General features: G+C 37.1%; 1 protein-coding gene across 1 annotated transcript in view; it reads left to right on the top strand.

Moving 5' to 3' along the window:
* The window catches only part of LOC139954415 (prestin-like), a 57,168-nt gene that overhangs the window by 17,276 nt on the left and 23,067 nt on the right, over window positions 1–16,825 (top strand). The window contains exons 5-8 of the mRNA XM_071954208.1: window positions 195–340; window positions 2,290–2,454; window positions 3,042–3,194; window positions 4,304–4,386. Coding sequence (XP_071810309.1) covers window positions 195–340; window positions 2,290–2,454; window positions 3,042–3,194; window positions 4,304–4,386 — 547 coding nt within the window. The remainder of the gene's footprint in view (window positions 1–194; window positions 341–2,289; window positions 2,455–3,041; window positions 3,195–4,303; window positions 4,387–16,825) is intronic.

The raw sequence follows: 16,825 nt of genomic DNA, 5'->3' as shown, positions 1-16,825 counted from the left end.
GCAAAACTTGCATAACTTCAGTGTCTGAATTTCAACCACTTGAAATAATTACAAATATATAAGTATTTCCACAAACCTTATTTAATTACATGTTGATTTTATTAATGTAGTTGCTTAAACCTAGATCATATTGAAACAAGTTAAATTTATTCTTGAATTCCAATGATTTATCACCCCTTTGTTGTTGTTTCCAGGAAGTTTTGCTGTGGTCAGTATAATGACAGCTGTAGCTGTGGACAGGGTGGTAGAGGAGACCAGACCTAAAGAAGGACCGTATAATGAAGGTTTAGAGAGGGCCAAGATTGCATCATCTCTAGCGTTTCTTGTTGGCATGATACAGGTAAGGCCTTCTTGTAAACAGCAGGCCTGATACTTAAAGCCATTGGACCCTTTCGGTACTGAAAAAAAATAAAAGTTCACAGATTTACAAATAATTTACAGGGTTTACAGAAGGTAATGGTGAAAGACTTCTCTTGAAATATTAGTCCATGAAATGCTTTACTTTTTGAGAAAACGGTAAAACAATATAAATTCTCCTTAGCGAGAATCACGGATTTGTTATAAACACATGTCATGACACGGCGAAACGCGCGAAAACAGGAGTGGGTTTTCCCGTTATTTTCTCCCGACTCCAATGTCCGATTGAGCCTAAATTTCCACAGGATTGTTATTTTATATATAAGTTGTGATACACGAAGTGTGGGACTTGGACAATACTGTTTACCGAAAGTGTATAATGGCTTTAAAGGAACATTACAGAATTGGTTTTGCTAACAAAACAGTTGCCTGGCAGTGTAAGCGCTTTATGTATCCACCATAAACATACTGACAAACCTGTAGGAGTTTAAAATAATTGGCCATCTGGGTCACGAGAGAATAATGAAAAACCGGTAACAACAAATTTTGCATTGCATCGATGCCAAAACAAAAATGAATAAAATGCTCACTGAGCGATAAACTCCAAACGCGAAATTAGATTATTTATTTCTCATCAAATGTGACATTTCAGACAGAAATATTTCAAGGGATATTTTCTACTATCATCATCATTAGCCAGTGGAAGTTTTAAGTAAATCTGTGATCTTTACGATTTTCGTTTCTTGCCAATTCTATAACGTTCATTTAAAGGAGGCAACAAAGGTGATTGCCACTGGTCATTGCCCCTAAAAATGTTTCAGTAGAAACTAACATTTTCCTCAAAGGGTACCCTTTACCAAGGAGAAAATGCCTAGGTTCCCTTTCAAAAACAAAGCATACGTCCTTGGTTTTTTGAATAAGCTGATTATATAGAGTACGGTTAAACAGAGGTTAACTTATGCAAGAGCAAACTCTGAAGTCCTGAATCTAATTTCACCTTGATTTTTTTTTTTTTTTTTTTTTTCTGGGGGGGGGGTGGTATATAATACAGAAATTTATGGTACCTTAAGGGTTTTAGGATGATTTTATGACTTTAGGCAACCTTAATACAACTTGAATATGATGCAAGGTTAACAATTGAGACTGGACTCGGCCATACAATCATCAAACTATCCCTGGAGATTTTTAATGTCGGCAATTTTTTCTGAATGTTTCACAGGAGAGTGATTTTGTAATATCCCTCTTTAATTAAAGTTGTACTGACCCATGTGATTTTGAAGGCTATGCTTTGTTCAAAGATGTCTGTAACATGTTAAGTTTTGTTGCATGTGATGTTTTTTTAAATATTTAGTAACCACTTTTTTTCTCTCTTTTTTTTTTCAAAATCATCTGTCGTTTCCGGGTTTTTGTTTTTCCAAAATATTCTTAATTTCATGTTTTATTGTCTCCCATATGTATTCTTTGAATTTTAATTTGCCAAGCACCATTTTAATAATATGAAATAAATACTGTTGCAAATGTAAGTTAGTGGCCTGGGCCAAATTTCATAGAGCTGCTTAGCACAAAAATGTACTTAGCATGAAATTTCTTCCTTGATAAAAACAGGATTACCAACCAAATTTTCATGTTGTGCATATTGCTTGATACTAGTATTCAGCTATTGTATGCTTATCCTGAAATTCACGTGGACCTTTGGTTGACACCTGTTTTTATTAAGTAAGAAATTTCATGCTAAGCAAATTTGTGTGCTTAGTAGCTCTATGAAATTGAGCCCTGATGTTTTGACCTGAGCAGAGCCTTTTTATATTAGCCTTTAAGAAAAACTCTGCTGTGCTATGGTCTAAACCTCAGGCCACTAACTTTTGTTTAGGTCCTTTTGGTCAGTAAGCAGTTTGCAACAAAGTACTGTTGTATTCTATTCTTATCTTGTAGTTTGTGCTAGGAGCACTTCGGCTAGGCTTTGTCAGTACATATCTTGCCGAGCCGTTGGTACGGGGTTTTACTACCGGTGCAGCTTTCTACGTCTTCAACAGTCAGTTCAAGTACTTGTTTGGTATAGATGTGATGAGGTACAGTGGACCATTCGCCATCATTAAGGTGAGAATAAACTGCAAGTCTCGCGCTCATTCAAACTCATCCGGGACCATTATGGTCCCAACCTTATTGAGTTTTACGTTGGGAAGATTTAGTTTCGTCCATTATTTCATAGTTTGTGAACATGCAAATTAGATATTTTGTTGAAAATGTAATACTAATTAACAGCACGTATCAAAGTTAAAATTAAAATTAATTATTCTCTCGCAACTTCGACGACCGGTTGAGCTCAAATTTACACAGGTTTGTTATTTTATGCATATATGTTGAGATACACCAAGTGAGAAGACTGGTCTTTGACAACTACCAATAGTGTGCATTGCTTTTAATGGGATGTCAATACAGAATGACAGCTCTTTATTACAATCACATTAACTACCAAAAAAAAAACATGTTACAACGTACGTTATTAAAAATCGCGTTAACTAACGAAAAAACCAAGATGCAAAAAATTACTTGCATAGAAGAAAAAAAAACCAATAATTGAGAGAGCAAATACACTAACTTTATATGTTTTATTGAAGGGGTGAATTAGATTTAACATCATTTCCACAGCTCATATATTGGTCTATCTTTTCTTCCTCCAACAGACATTTATTGATTTGTTCTCCAATCTAGCATCTACCAACTTATCAGAGCTCATTATAGCTCTCGTTAATTTAATCGCTTTGGTGTCCGTCAAGGAACTTCAAGATAAATATAAAGACAAAATGAAGTACCCAATACCACTGGAGCTCTTCTCAGTAAGTGTAATTTTCTCTTGCTCTCTTTAGTTTTTCGTTAGAGTTTTCAAAAGGCCTGGGAGACTAGCGAAAATTATTTTTTGACTAATAGCGCCTCAAATAGTTGCGACTTTGACACTAATCGGGCTAATTTTGTATTTCCAAGAATCACTTTTATAACTCAACTAAGCAAGTTGTGAGTCCGACACTCATCACACTAGTCGCCCAGGCTTAGGTTTAATTTATATGGGCGTGGTCATGACTGAGCTGTCTAGCTCATCAGACTCAAGTTCTGGGCCCCATTTCATGGCTCTGCTTACCGTAAGCACAGAATCGGCGCTTACGGAAGCAGGAAGTTCTGTGCCTATGGCAAGTGTATTTCACGGGTTGGCGGCGAATTTTGGCTTTGCTCGTGCGTACTCCACGTTACTAGGCATTCTACGCTTACAAGGCTAGCACAAAAATTTGTCACTTGCACGTTAGCAGGGAATCGTGATTGTAAGCGCAGAATTCGGCGGTAAGTAGAGCCATGAACTTGGGCCCTGCTGATGGCTCAATGAATGGGTTCGTTTGATTATTAGCTTCCCTGGGTCGACCCCGGTCTGCCCACGGTACGTTCAAATAGCTTCGACATCATTCCAGGGGCTCACCCGGTCAGCCCCAAATGCCCTGCTTGTAGAGTGGGTCACTCGGGGGCTGGCCCCAGGTGCTTGACATCACAACGAGAGGGTGAGTGATTGTTCAATTAGCTCTTGTCAGGGGCTCACATGAGCGAGCACCGCGGGGTCGACACAGGGAAGCTAATTGAACACACCGTTTACAGCCTCTCTTTTATGTCCATATCGTTGTTCATGGGTGAGTGTCAGAAGCCATTCAACAGGGATACCACAAGTCTATTACTTTTTGTTAAAAACAAAATGGGGAGACCGCCAAGGGCTAGATACTTGTTGGTAGAGCGTGACACCTTAAACTGGAGGTCCCAGGTCCATGTCTCGCTCCAGTCAATTTTTCTTTGTTCAACCAAAACATTCATACAAATTTACCGAGTCGGTTTCCATGGTGGTTTACTACTAAATTAATATACATGTATAAGATAGATATATTTATAATTGATATAATTGCATTTTCAGATAGTTTTGACAACTTTGGTGTCCCATTTTGCACGGCTAGAAGAAAGATATGGCACCAATGTGGTTGGTAAAATTCCTACAGGGTAGGTACCAATATATTTGTTTTAGAAAATATTTTTAACCTCAATATTCTACCCCATTACGTAAAGAATAAACACTTTTATGGCTTGCCATAAGGAAGCGCATGACCAAGGTCAGACATATCTCTTTGTAACGCTCAGCTGACTTCAGAATTATTTCCCTGCACATTTGTTAATTATTTATTCATAGAATTTTAAAAGCACTATTATTAATGCATCATGCAATCCAATTGGTTTTTAATTACCCAACCAGGATAATTGAGTTCTTTCAATTTGAAACATTCTATTGCAGTTTTCTCTTCCTCCCCTTTCCTTTATTAGTCCCCCTAAGTTTTTTATTGACTATTCACAAATACCTCTGACAGTTTCGCTATTCCTATCGGTGGAGAGCGCGTCACGTGTGTATAAACTTTTGTTTATGACCAATAGAAAGTGTTGAAACATGGGCGTGACACGCAAGTTTGCACCTGAGCTTATAAAACAGTTTCTTCATTCCTATTGGTCGAGAGCAACGGCCGAGACAGTTTTGCCACATCATGCGATGCGCATAGCATTCCCTTAAAAGGAGTTGTTTACCCGAGGGCCTCGACCTGGCCTTACCATTTCATAGCTGGAGGGGTTTGTGTTGAAAGAAATCATTGAAAAATTACAATTTTTTCATTTATTTTACTATTTGAACTCAAGTGTTGATGTTGTTTGACCGAAAAGGTATTTATGAATGGGTAAAATCATACGTCTCGGTAAAATTATCAAGAACCAGGATTATCAATAGTTGAAAACCACTTCACCACACATTGATTTCCTTATTTTTGTTCATTTTTGTTTCCTAGAAATTTATAACTAAGAGTTTTGTTAATGTTTTTGATGATGGTATCACATTCCACTTTCCTTGAGAAAATATTTGCATTTTTTTTTAACCTTTTACCAAACATTGTTTTAGGGAAAAAGTATGTTTTGACAAAACGATGATCAGTAAAAAGAACCATCCCGCACACAGCATGCAAATTTAATATCTATTATATATCGTTGCAGTACCCGCTGCCAAAAAAAATAGGATTCCATCTGCCTTTAGCTACTGGGCAATCTCAGTGGTCTAGTTGGTATGACACTGCTCTACAATTGCAAGGGTCAGGGGTTCAAATCCCACCCGAGTAACATGCCTGTGATATTTTTCACAGGACTCGGTGAAAGTACTGATTATACAGTGCTAACACACATCGGTGTATGGGTAAAAACCAAAATTAATAAACATTAGGGCTAAATAGCTCAGTTGGTAGAGTGCCGGCACGTTAAACTGTGTGGCCAAAGGCCCAAGTTTCACTATTTGTTAAATTCAAGTTTTTTTTTAAAGTTTCTCTTGTGTTTTTTTATTTAATATTGGATATCATCATCATCATCATGTACGTTTAAAGGTCGTTGTCCAGTCTGTTCTTGGTTGGGCCTACTTTCTCCTATGGCTCTCCTTCCCTTGGCTCTGTCCGTCGTGTCCCTTGCATTGACTCCATGCCGTTCCATGTCATTTGACACGGAGCTCTGCTACGTCTTGCACGGTCAGCCAACGGTTGTGAGCCCACCCACAATATCTTGTACACTCTTAACCCAGTTGGCATCCTCTTTTCTCTTCACCTTTGCAAACCACCTTAGCATGTGCTTCCTTCATATCTTGGTGGTGGCGCATCCCCTTAGGGTGATCATTCTTCGACTGCAGGTTGTATCGATTTTGGGTTCAATTCCTGGCTATGACATTTACAAAATTTATGGTTAGTTAATCTGGGAGGTTGCAGGCTCAAACCACGCTGTAGTCAACAAAATTCCTTTTTCAACTGTAGATTACTTTTTGTTGAAGTGCCTTGGCGGTAATTTTGCATGATAAAAATCCATTCATTAATGTATTTTTACTGACTGTTTTTTGTAAACTGTACATTTCCGCTTTTTTAGCCGCTGTATTGCAGTGTTTTAATAAAACCATGAATAATAATATTGCTGTTATTTTGATACAATTTTTGGAAAGGACAAAGAAAAGATCAACCGGAACGGCAATCAAACAGGACTTCTTCTTTTTTGTTAAAATTGTCATTGAATAACAAATGATCTCATCGGAAGTCCCTTGATGAGAACAATACGTGCACCTCATTAAAGGCTACCAGTAACTTTTTATGGTGATTGTTTTTTAGAAGATTAAAATACAATCGTTTTTGAAGTCTTTTATCTGTCATCAAGTGCTCATTTTAAAGGTTTTTACTTGGCATCAAGTGCTCATTTTGAAAGTCTTTTCGCTGGCATCAAATACCCATTTTGAAGTCTTTTACCCGGCATCAAAGCTCCATTTTGATTAATTGCTGAGAGGCATTAGTTTTTAACAACATCAGCCTGATGAAAGAAAATTAATTTTTTTTGTTACAAGTGAGGGTAGTGCTATTAAAAGAGCTTCATAGTTTCTTGATCATTAGCGTTAAATTTTTGCGAGTCAACTGCAAAGGAGGATATAAAAAATAATCCATATATGATTGCCATTGACTTGATATAGTAAGGTTTGCGGTAACACCATGTCATGATAATCTCTAAATGAGTAGGGGTGGTTCTGAAAAGAACCATTGGTTTCAACTCAACATTTTGATCAGTATGCTCTGATCGCCTTCTGGAGAACATTGCTTTGATCAAGGCATACCAATGACAAAATAGTTTTATTTTGAAAAACCAGCTGGTTAGCATTCCATCCTATCGCATGTTGTACTGAATCATTTTGAACGGCTGGACTTTTGAATTAATTTAGGAGTTTCACATGTTAAATTTTGTTTAGAAATGTGTGTATAGTGTAGATTAGAACAGCACTGGTAATTGTCAAAGACCAGGGGCCAATTTCATAGAGCTGCTTAAGCAATAAATCTGCTTAAGCACGAAAATAGCTCGCTTATTTTTCATATGTTACTGGCCAAAATTTCATGCCATATACATTGCTTATGACTAGTATTTAGCTGTTGTTTACTTAGCATAACAATTGAGTGGAGTCTTGGCCGGTAATCTGATTTTACTAAGCAATGAATTTTTTGCTTAAGCAAAATTTTGTGCTTAAGCAGCTCTATGAAATTGGGCCCAGGGTCCAGGTTCATGGCTCTGCTTACTGTAAGCACAGAATCGGCGCATACGGAAGCAGGGAATTTTGTGCTAACGGCAAGCATATTTCGCGGGTTAGCGGCGAATTTGGGCTTCGGCAGCGTGCGTACTCCACGTTACTAGGGATATTACCCTTACAAGGCTAGCGCAGAAATTCGGTTAAGGGGGAATCGTGATCCTAAGTGCCGAATTCGGCGGTAAGCAGCGCCATCAAATTGGGCCCAGTTTCTGCTCTTTATGTGGTCCAGCATCATGAAATACCAACCTGTGAAAGTTTGAGCTCACTCAGTCACCAGAGTCATGAGAAAGTAATGAAATAATAGCACTGTTTTCAAATATCAGGGGCGGATTGCACCAAGCAGTCTTAAACCAGTCTATGCGCTATAGCTGGCTAACTTGAAACTTAGACAGTCTTTAATTATAAACAGATTGCAATAGCGCGGTCTTTAGTTATAGACATTCTTAAATCTTAAGCCTGCTCTGAGCTGGCTATAATCGGTCTTTGTTTTGGTTTTTTAAGATGGCGCTGCATTTGTTAGTTGTTGATGATTTTATGCAAAGAGCTCTACGACGAGATTGTATTTTAGAAATAGATTACACACATGAGAGGCATTATGATGATGATACAGTGTATCGTAAATATTTGTTCCCAAGAGTAAAATATGATACAACTCACAGATTTGATATCCAATGATTTAAACCAAAGCAATAAGAAGAATGCCGTACCGCCAGTGACTGCAGAAGTGCTAAGTATAATGGGACATTTGTTCGTATTGCATTACTTTTCGCGGACTTATCTAAGACCGGCTTATTGCAACAGGCTTAATGACTGACTAAGCTAAGACTGTCTAAGGCAGATAGCCTGCTATAACTGACTGGTCTTAGACGCCTGACTAAGACCGTTTTATTGCAATCCGCTCCAGGTTTTTAACTAAAAAATGGCTGTTTGACTTATGTCTCTAGAACTAAGCATTTCAGGCAAAACTATTTCAAGGGTTGTTTTCCACTATGAGCATCTTTATTCCATGGAAGTTCTGCACAAATATACATTCTACTTTTATTTCGATAACTTTCAGATTTAAAAACCAATCCTCAACCCTTTACTTCATTCTTTTTAATTACAAATGTGTCTGTCTCTGCAGCATACAATGACACAAAGTAATCCATTGACATTCAAAATTGTCTTTAAAATAAAATCTCACATGAAATAATCTTTCATATTTTTAAAAACTTCTAGTTTAAGCTCAATCTCAGAACTGCCAACTAGCCCTGAGTCCCTCATTCCATGTTCTGATAAACAAACAAATTTTGAAAATCTCCCTGACTATTAAAATTGTGTTCCTATTACATTGTTGTAATTCTAAATATCTCCCTGATTGTTGTACAAAATTTCCCTGATGATAAGTTGCAATACGTGGGCTGCTCTGCATAATTTAGTTTACCATTGTCTTAAAGGCACTGGACAATATTGGTAGTTACTCAAAATAATTGATAGCTTAAAAACTTACTTGGTGACTAGTAATGGAGAGCTCTTGATAGTATAAACAGTGTGAGAAAGGGCTCCCTCTGTAGTAACTTATTTTTTCGGAGAAAAAAGTAATTTTTGACGAATTTGATTTCGAGACCTCAGAATTAGAATTTGAGGTCCCGAACTCAAACATCTGAAAGCACACAACTTTGTGTGATAAGTGTATTTTTTTCACATAACTATCTCGCAACTTCGCTGACCAAGTGAGAAGACTGGTCTGTGACAATTACCAATAGTGTCCAGTGTCTTGAACCACATCGCACACACTGGTCAGCTCAATTGTCATGATCAATTAAATTAAATTAAATTGTTTCATCACAGTTTACAAGTAAAGAGTGAAAAATAACACTCCAGGTGTGCACTAAAAACATTTTTTTCTTTTCAATACAGATATAAAAGACAAAATTACAAATTACCAACACAATATATTGCCAGTTCAATAAATATGGGTTAGTGATTTGGTCAGGAGGGGGAAGGAAATAACTATTATACACATATTGACTGGAAATGAGGTAACTAGTGTTTGTCTAGACTCCAGAGAGACTTTGAGTGACCAGAAGAGCGACCTATTTATAGGCCCCTCTTCTGGTCACTCACAGTAGACGTACACTAGTTACCGAATTATGCCAGTCAATATGTGTTTTGTAACACAGCTCGATCTTAATGTGAAATAAGAACAGAAATCTGGAAAAGAAAGGAAGTTTTGTAGTTGCTGTTCACGGTTCAAGTCAAGAGAGGGCGCTGTAACCGAGCACTTTTTTCAAAGACTAGTGCCCGCTCGGGAACTAACATGCGTGCACGAGCACTAGACTATATTAGTTCATCCCATGTGACCGTGTTTCAGCCAACCAGAATACAGTACAAGCAAGAGGTGTGTTATAAATCCATATACCTCCTTCGTGTTCATCGGTTTGTCAATTGTCAATAATAACAATAATAAACAGCATTTATAAGGTGCATTATGATCAAAGATTCCTCAATGCGCCTAACAATAAAAACTAAAAGGCAAAAAACAAGACCAATTAAAATATTGGCTAAAAACTAATAAACCGGAAAATAACCGACATAAAAAAGATTCAACAATGCAAACAAAAGTAGGTACAAAGTTAAACATTAGAAACAACAGACCTAGATATGTATATAGGGCCTAAACCCATACAAATGGAAATGTTAAAAATACAAGAAATTAGTCCATCAATATACATTGAACCAGGAGCAACTAGCAAATGTAAAAATGTAAATCAAAACCTTAATGAAACCAAACACTTAATTCAGCAAACAAGTAAGATTAAGTTAACCAAGGCAAGATAGTTATAGATTAAAACAATTCTTAACCCACAGGAAAAAGCTTGATGTGATGTGCTTGATGTCAGGTCCCGGGCGTGTTAAAACTTGTAACCCTGTACTTAACACTAATTATTTACAAATGTTTTTGTCCCTGCTGCATTCGATTACACAGAGCAATCCAAAGGAATTCAAAAGGCCTTTTCTTGGAAATATAATCTCTCATGCATACATGCATGATGCCAGCACGTGTGTAGCAAATCAACCATAGCTGGACAAATTGAAAATTTCATTTTGATGTTAATGAAAGACTTGTCATAATAGTCAAGGGTTACATCTTCAGACTTGTTGGCAATCTTTTTTTTCTCATCAATGCATACTTTGAAGGTCAGCTGTGTCAATTTGCTTCGATAAATTAAATAATTAATTACAGTCGTCCTCCCGAGGCAGGTCCCAGGTCCTGGAGATGGCTTTCCAACTATCTCTGTTGTTTGCTAAACTTGTCCTGCTGCTGCCATGCATTCAGAAATTTCAGATGAGGTTTTTTGCTTCAATCTTGATGTATTTTGACAAGGGCAGTAGTCGCTGCATAAAATTATCATAATGAAGTATTGTTTCTTATCTAAAAAGTATTGACTTTCCATTTACATTTATTTTCTAGTTTGTTTGTTTGTTTGTTTGTTTGTTTATTGTTTTTGTTCTTTTTTTTCTTTTTCTTTTTTGGGAATATCTTTGACATTTTTACTGATATAATTTGAACAGTATAAGCCATGTCTGGACGTTGAATGTTCTCTAGAGAGTAAACCAAGTCACACCATTGTGTAAGACAAATTTAGCGCCTCTGCACCAAATTAATTTTTTTGATTTTTCAGATTAATTTGCTTTGTTGTCACAATCACTATAAACAAATAAAAGACAACATCAAAATGCACTGTTGAAGAATTGTGCGCGCTCCTCTCGTGCGCATTTGAACGTTTTGAGGAGCCCTGGATTTTATGAGCTATGATTAATCTTCATATTGAAACCAATCAATCTTAATTGCTATGACAAAACTGACAACCCACTTAATATCAAACAAATCGGGGGGGGGGGGTTCTGAAATTGAGCCTTAGGCTTATATGACTATATAGTGCTTTTCTGATTGATGCTTTTATGTAATTGTGCACATCTACATACCCTTTGGGGGATTAAGTTAAATCTGATGTCAAAAACCACTCTTCAGATGTGGCCTTGAATTGAATTAAAGTCTTAGAGTGATGCAGGTACTGTTTAAAGGGAAGGTATATGTTTGATAATCACTCTTAAAAGTAAAAGGCAATTTGGTTTTCATAGCCCACTGTAGCTTTTGATAGTATAAATCATTTTGAGAAACAATTCTCTTTGTAGAAGCACGTCTACATACCCTTTGTGGGGATTAAGTTATATCTGATGTCAAGAACCACTTTTCAGATGTACCCTTGAATTGTATTAAAGTCTTAGAATAATGCAGGAACTGTTTAAAGGGAAGGTATATGTTTGATAATCACTCTTAAAAGTAAAGGCAATTTAACAACTTTTTGTTCAGCTTTTGATATTACAAAGCATTTTGAGAAACATTTCACTTCAAAGTAGCACGTCCACATATCTTTTCAGGGGATTAAGTTGTATCTGATGTCAAAAAACACTTTTCAAAGGTGGCCTTGAACTGTGTTCAAGTCTTAGAATTAAAGGGAAGGTATACATTTTGTAATCACTCTTAAAAGTAAAGGCAATTTGGTTTTGATAGCCCACTGCAGCTTTTGATAGTTTAAAGCATTGTGAGAGACCTTTTCACTTTCAAAGAAGCATGTCCAGATACCTTTCGTGGGATTAAGTTATATCTGATGTCAAAACCACTCTACAGATGTGGCCTTGAATTGCATAAAGTCTTAGAATAATGCAGGAGGTGTTTAAAGGCAGTGGACACTATTGGTAATTGTCAAAGAATAAGCCTTCATAGTTGGTGTATCTCAGCATATGCAGAAAATAACAAACCTGTAAAAATTTGAGCTCAATCGGTCATCGAAGTTGCAAGATAATAATGAAGAAAAAAAAATAACCCTTGTCACACGAAGTTGTGTGCATTTAGATGATTGATTTCGAGACCTCAAGTTCTAAGCCTGAGGTCTCGAAATCAAATTCGTGGAAAATTACTTCTTTCTCGAAAACTATAGCACTTCAGAGGGAGCCGTTTCTCACAAAGTTTTTTACCATCAACCGCTCCCCTTTCGTCACAAAGAAAGGTTTTATGCCAATAATTATTTTGAGTAATTACCATTAGTGTCCACTGCCTTTAAAGGGAATGTACATGTTTGGTAATCACTTTTAAAGGCGGGCAATTATGTTTTAGAAGCCCACCGCAGCTTTTGATATTATAAAGCATTTTTAGAGACAATTCACTTCAATATAGTATGGTTTAATATGTTAAAAGATTTCAATTTCTAGTTACAAAACATGAATTTGAGCTGTGTAACGTTTCTTAGATTGTGTATAAACTCCTATAAAGGAATGCTTTCTGCAAGGACATATTCGCTCTGGATTTTAAGGCATATAAAAATAATTAAAAAACGACAAGCTTTTCAAAAAATTGTATGTTAGATTTATTGTGTGTATCTGGTTAAAACAACCAAAATGTGCCAAAGGCCTAAGGTATGTTTTACCTTTAAATATTACTCAATGTGACCTAATACTGCAATTTGAGTGTAAAATTTCCAAATGTCATGTAATGGCATTTTGCGTTGTCACAATGAGCCACAGCGCCCAAATATGCACTGTAATACATTGCAACAGAAGAGCATAAAATGTTAGGTTGAAAATAATTTCTTTTAAATATGGATATATAACTACAGAATTACACCCCATGATGCAGAGTAGGGTCTTTAAAACCAAAGATAAATGTTAATAATTTGGCTTCATGCTGGCAAGTTTTTATGCTCACATGCTTTTGCACTTTGTGCTTAGAGTTAAAAAAAAATTCTTTCTCAGCAGCCTATCACATCACTGTAGAGGGAGTGATTTGGTTGGAAGAGGGCTTTATGTACAAAATATTAAGTATGTCAATTGTCAATGGTGGATGAAACCAAATTTAATCAATAAAAAACCCAAACTTAATTAGTGATGTGTCGTGGTCAAACAATTTGATTATCTTCACCCATGGGTAAATTGAATTGTACCGGTAAGGGCAGAGATGGTTCTTGTGGTTGATTTATCATAGTACGCTACTAACTCTGCATCACAGGCTGTTGTTTCACCTCAACAGGGAGCTGAGATGGTTTAAGGAATGAGATATATGGCCCAGTGTATAGCGGTAATAATGTTTGTAGTGCAATGATCAGTCTTTGGAATTGCACTATTTAACAGTCAATATTATTATAACTATTTAATATATTAGTTACATGTAAGCAAAGAAATTCTGAGGTCTCAAAATCAAATTTGTGGAAAATTACTTCTTTCTTGAAAACTACGTCACTTCAGAGGGAGCCGTTTCTCACCTCTTTGGTACTTGTAACGTTACCAAGTATGGTTTTTATGCTAATAATTGTTTTGAGTAATTACCTATAGTGTCGACTGTCTTTAAGGTAAGCTTTCTATTATCATATATCAAAGAAATTAGCTAAAATTACCTAGGCAATACCTGGTTTTGACATTTTAACAAAACACTTGAAAGACAAAAATTGTTTTAAAAATGAAAGATGCTAAACAAAACCCGCTAAACCTTTGGAAAATTCTAAGAGACGTCAGTACAACAGACCAATGTTGCCGTTGGTACGCAGTCCATCCGACAGTGTAGGTCCTTCTTCATTCAGAATGAGCATGATCTCTCTTCTCTTTCTTTTTTTCAAACATAACACTCATGTTCTGAAACAAAGAGAGTGTTTTTTCCTGCAGCTTCTTAGAAGCCTTGTCATGAAAAAACTCCTCAACTTTCTGTTCGTGGCCACATAGAGGAAGGGGTTGAGGAAGGAGTTAACAAAGATGAGCTGCGAGAGCATGACCCGCATTGAGTCCTCGCAGACGCATCCATAGAAGCTGACCGCAGTAGTGAAGAAGAAGTATGGGAGATTGCAAAGAGCAAATACACTGAGAAGTACAACTAGGGTTATTGTCGGGCGGATGTAACGATGATGAAATCGTCGATCATTCCCAATAATTTTGCCTCTAAATAAATCCTTCTGACTGCGTGATTGCTTCTTGGTGACGTTAGTCGAACTGTCTAAAGAAGGCGCTCGTTGTTCTAGATCCAAATTTGTTTCTTTTTGGTGTCTACGTTTAGGAATCCCTTGCGATGGCTGAATTTCCTCTTTGCCACCAGTTCTATCAACTTTGAAATTGGTGTGCGGTACAAGGAGATGGTTTGTTGATTGGCTCAGTGGTTTAGACATTTCCTCAACATTTTGTAATTTTGAGGCATGCACTGGAATTCCCGCATTTGCTGATTTCATTTTTGGTTTGGGGCTACTTTGGTGTAGGGAAGGTTCTTCGGACTCACTGCATAGTTGAGCTCTGTAACCATGAGTTGGTGTTCTCTGAACTTTCTCAAGACGTTTTCTCAGAAGACTCAGAAATCGAACGGTGCAGACTGTCATTATGATCAGTGGGATGAGAAAGAACAATGTCGTGGTTACCACTGATGTGACAGGATTTTTCTTGACAGGAGAAACGCATTCGTGATCAAAGTTTAGGCCCTCATGCATTGCATACGGTCGAATGTCCCAGAGTACAAGTTCAGCGATGCTATACGCAATCAAACTTAACCAGGTGATCACAATCATTCTTGCAATCTTGTTGTGAGCCTGGATGGAAAGATAATTGGCATACTCACGCGACATCAGGAGGTAATTGTCGATGCTGATGGCCGTGATGCTGGCTATCCCTGTAGTGATTCCAATATTAGAGAACAGAACTCGAAGTTTGCAACCAGCCTCCCCGAGTGGCCAGTGCCCGTAACCAGCATTAATTGTCAGTAGTGGCCAGACAATTGAACCGATCATCAGATCTGCACAGGATAAACTAATAATCCAGAGCATCCTTGCTTTTCTGCGGAGACTACGCTCCAGAATAAATGCAGCGATTGTCATCGCATTTCCAAGAATTGCAATAGTTGTGATCATTGCGAACAAAGTTGTCAGTATTACCCTGAATGCGACTGACTTCTCCACCTCATTTCCTCCTGAAGATATGCTCAAATTTGTAGACTCCATTGGGTTTTTTTGTTTTTTTTGTGAGTGGAATTGGTATCAGACTTCTTTAAGCATAGTGAGTTAAAATTATTGATACCAACAAGGCGTTAAAATGCAGCATACAACTGCAAAAATGTTGAAGTCTGTAAATGAAATGGCCTGAGAAACAGTTATTTTATCTTGAAAGCAGTCTTTCATCACTCTTACATCCATCCGACAATAATTTATTTATTCATAAAAAAATAGTTTTAAGCAGGACAGACTAACTCTTGACAAACGTCCTGATTTTATTGTCTGCAAATTTCCTCAATACTGTCCCTGATGTCCGAAGATGAGAGTAATTTCACTTGTATTTCCAGCTCCGAAGTGAAGCGTACAGATGTTTATTCTTGAAAGTAGTCCTTTAAGATGCGTAGTCTGAAAAATGTCTTGATTTTATCAACTGCAAATTTTCCTCAAACTTCCCTGATGTCGCAAGATGGGGAAAAATGTTTTCACTTGTATTTCCAGCTCCGAAGTGAAGCGTACAGATGTTTATTCTTGAAAGTAGTCCTTTAAGATGCGTAGTATGAAAAATGTCTTGATTTTATCGACTGAAAATTTTCCTCAAACTTCCCTGATGTCGCAAGATGGGGAATGTTTTCACTTGTATTTCCAGCTCCGAAGTGAAGTGTACAGATGTTTATTCTTGAAAGTAGTCCTTTAAGATGCATAGTCTGAAAAAAGTCTTGATTTTATCGACTGCAAATTTTCCTCAAACTTCCCTGATGTCGCAAGATGGGGAATGTTTTCACTTGTATTTCCAGCTCCAAATTGAAGTGTACAGATGTTTATTCTTAACAGTAGTCCTCTAAGGAGGATAGTCTAAAGATTTCCTGATTTTATCGACCGACCGCAAGTTTTCTTTCTAAATGTCCCTGATGTTGCAAGATGGGGAATGTTTTCACTTGTCTGTCCAGCTTCAAAGTGAAGTGTCGTTTCGAACACCCTTGGCTGATCAAGAAAATAAAGGGAAAAAATCATTGATTTTATTTCTGCAAAACTTTCTACTAACTACTAAGACATTGGTGCTTGAAGCATAGGTGGTTTAATGATGGCCATGTATATAGCTTGGCATATAACGTAACATATGCTTTCCATCGTGCTATAGACCAATAGACTGTACTTGATGAACCAAGGTTGTCATAGTCACCAGAGCAAACTAAATTTCCAATTTGCGTTCGTTGAAATGAAGCAGTGACACTTCGTCGAAAAGAAAAAACCTGACGTCATTCATTGATCTTGTGTAGTAGCTTTGATTGAAAGGGGCGGGTTGAAG

Source organism: Asterias amurensis, chromosome 2, assembly GCF_032118995.1.
Source record: "Asterias amurensis chromosome 2, ASM3211899v1".
Lineage (NCBI taxonomy): Eukaryota > Metazoa > Echinodermata > Asteroidea > Forcipulatida > Asteriidae > Asterias > Asterias amurensis.
This window is presented reverse-complemented; position numbering and strand designations above follow the sequence as displayed.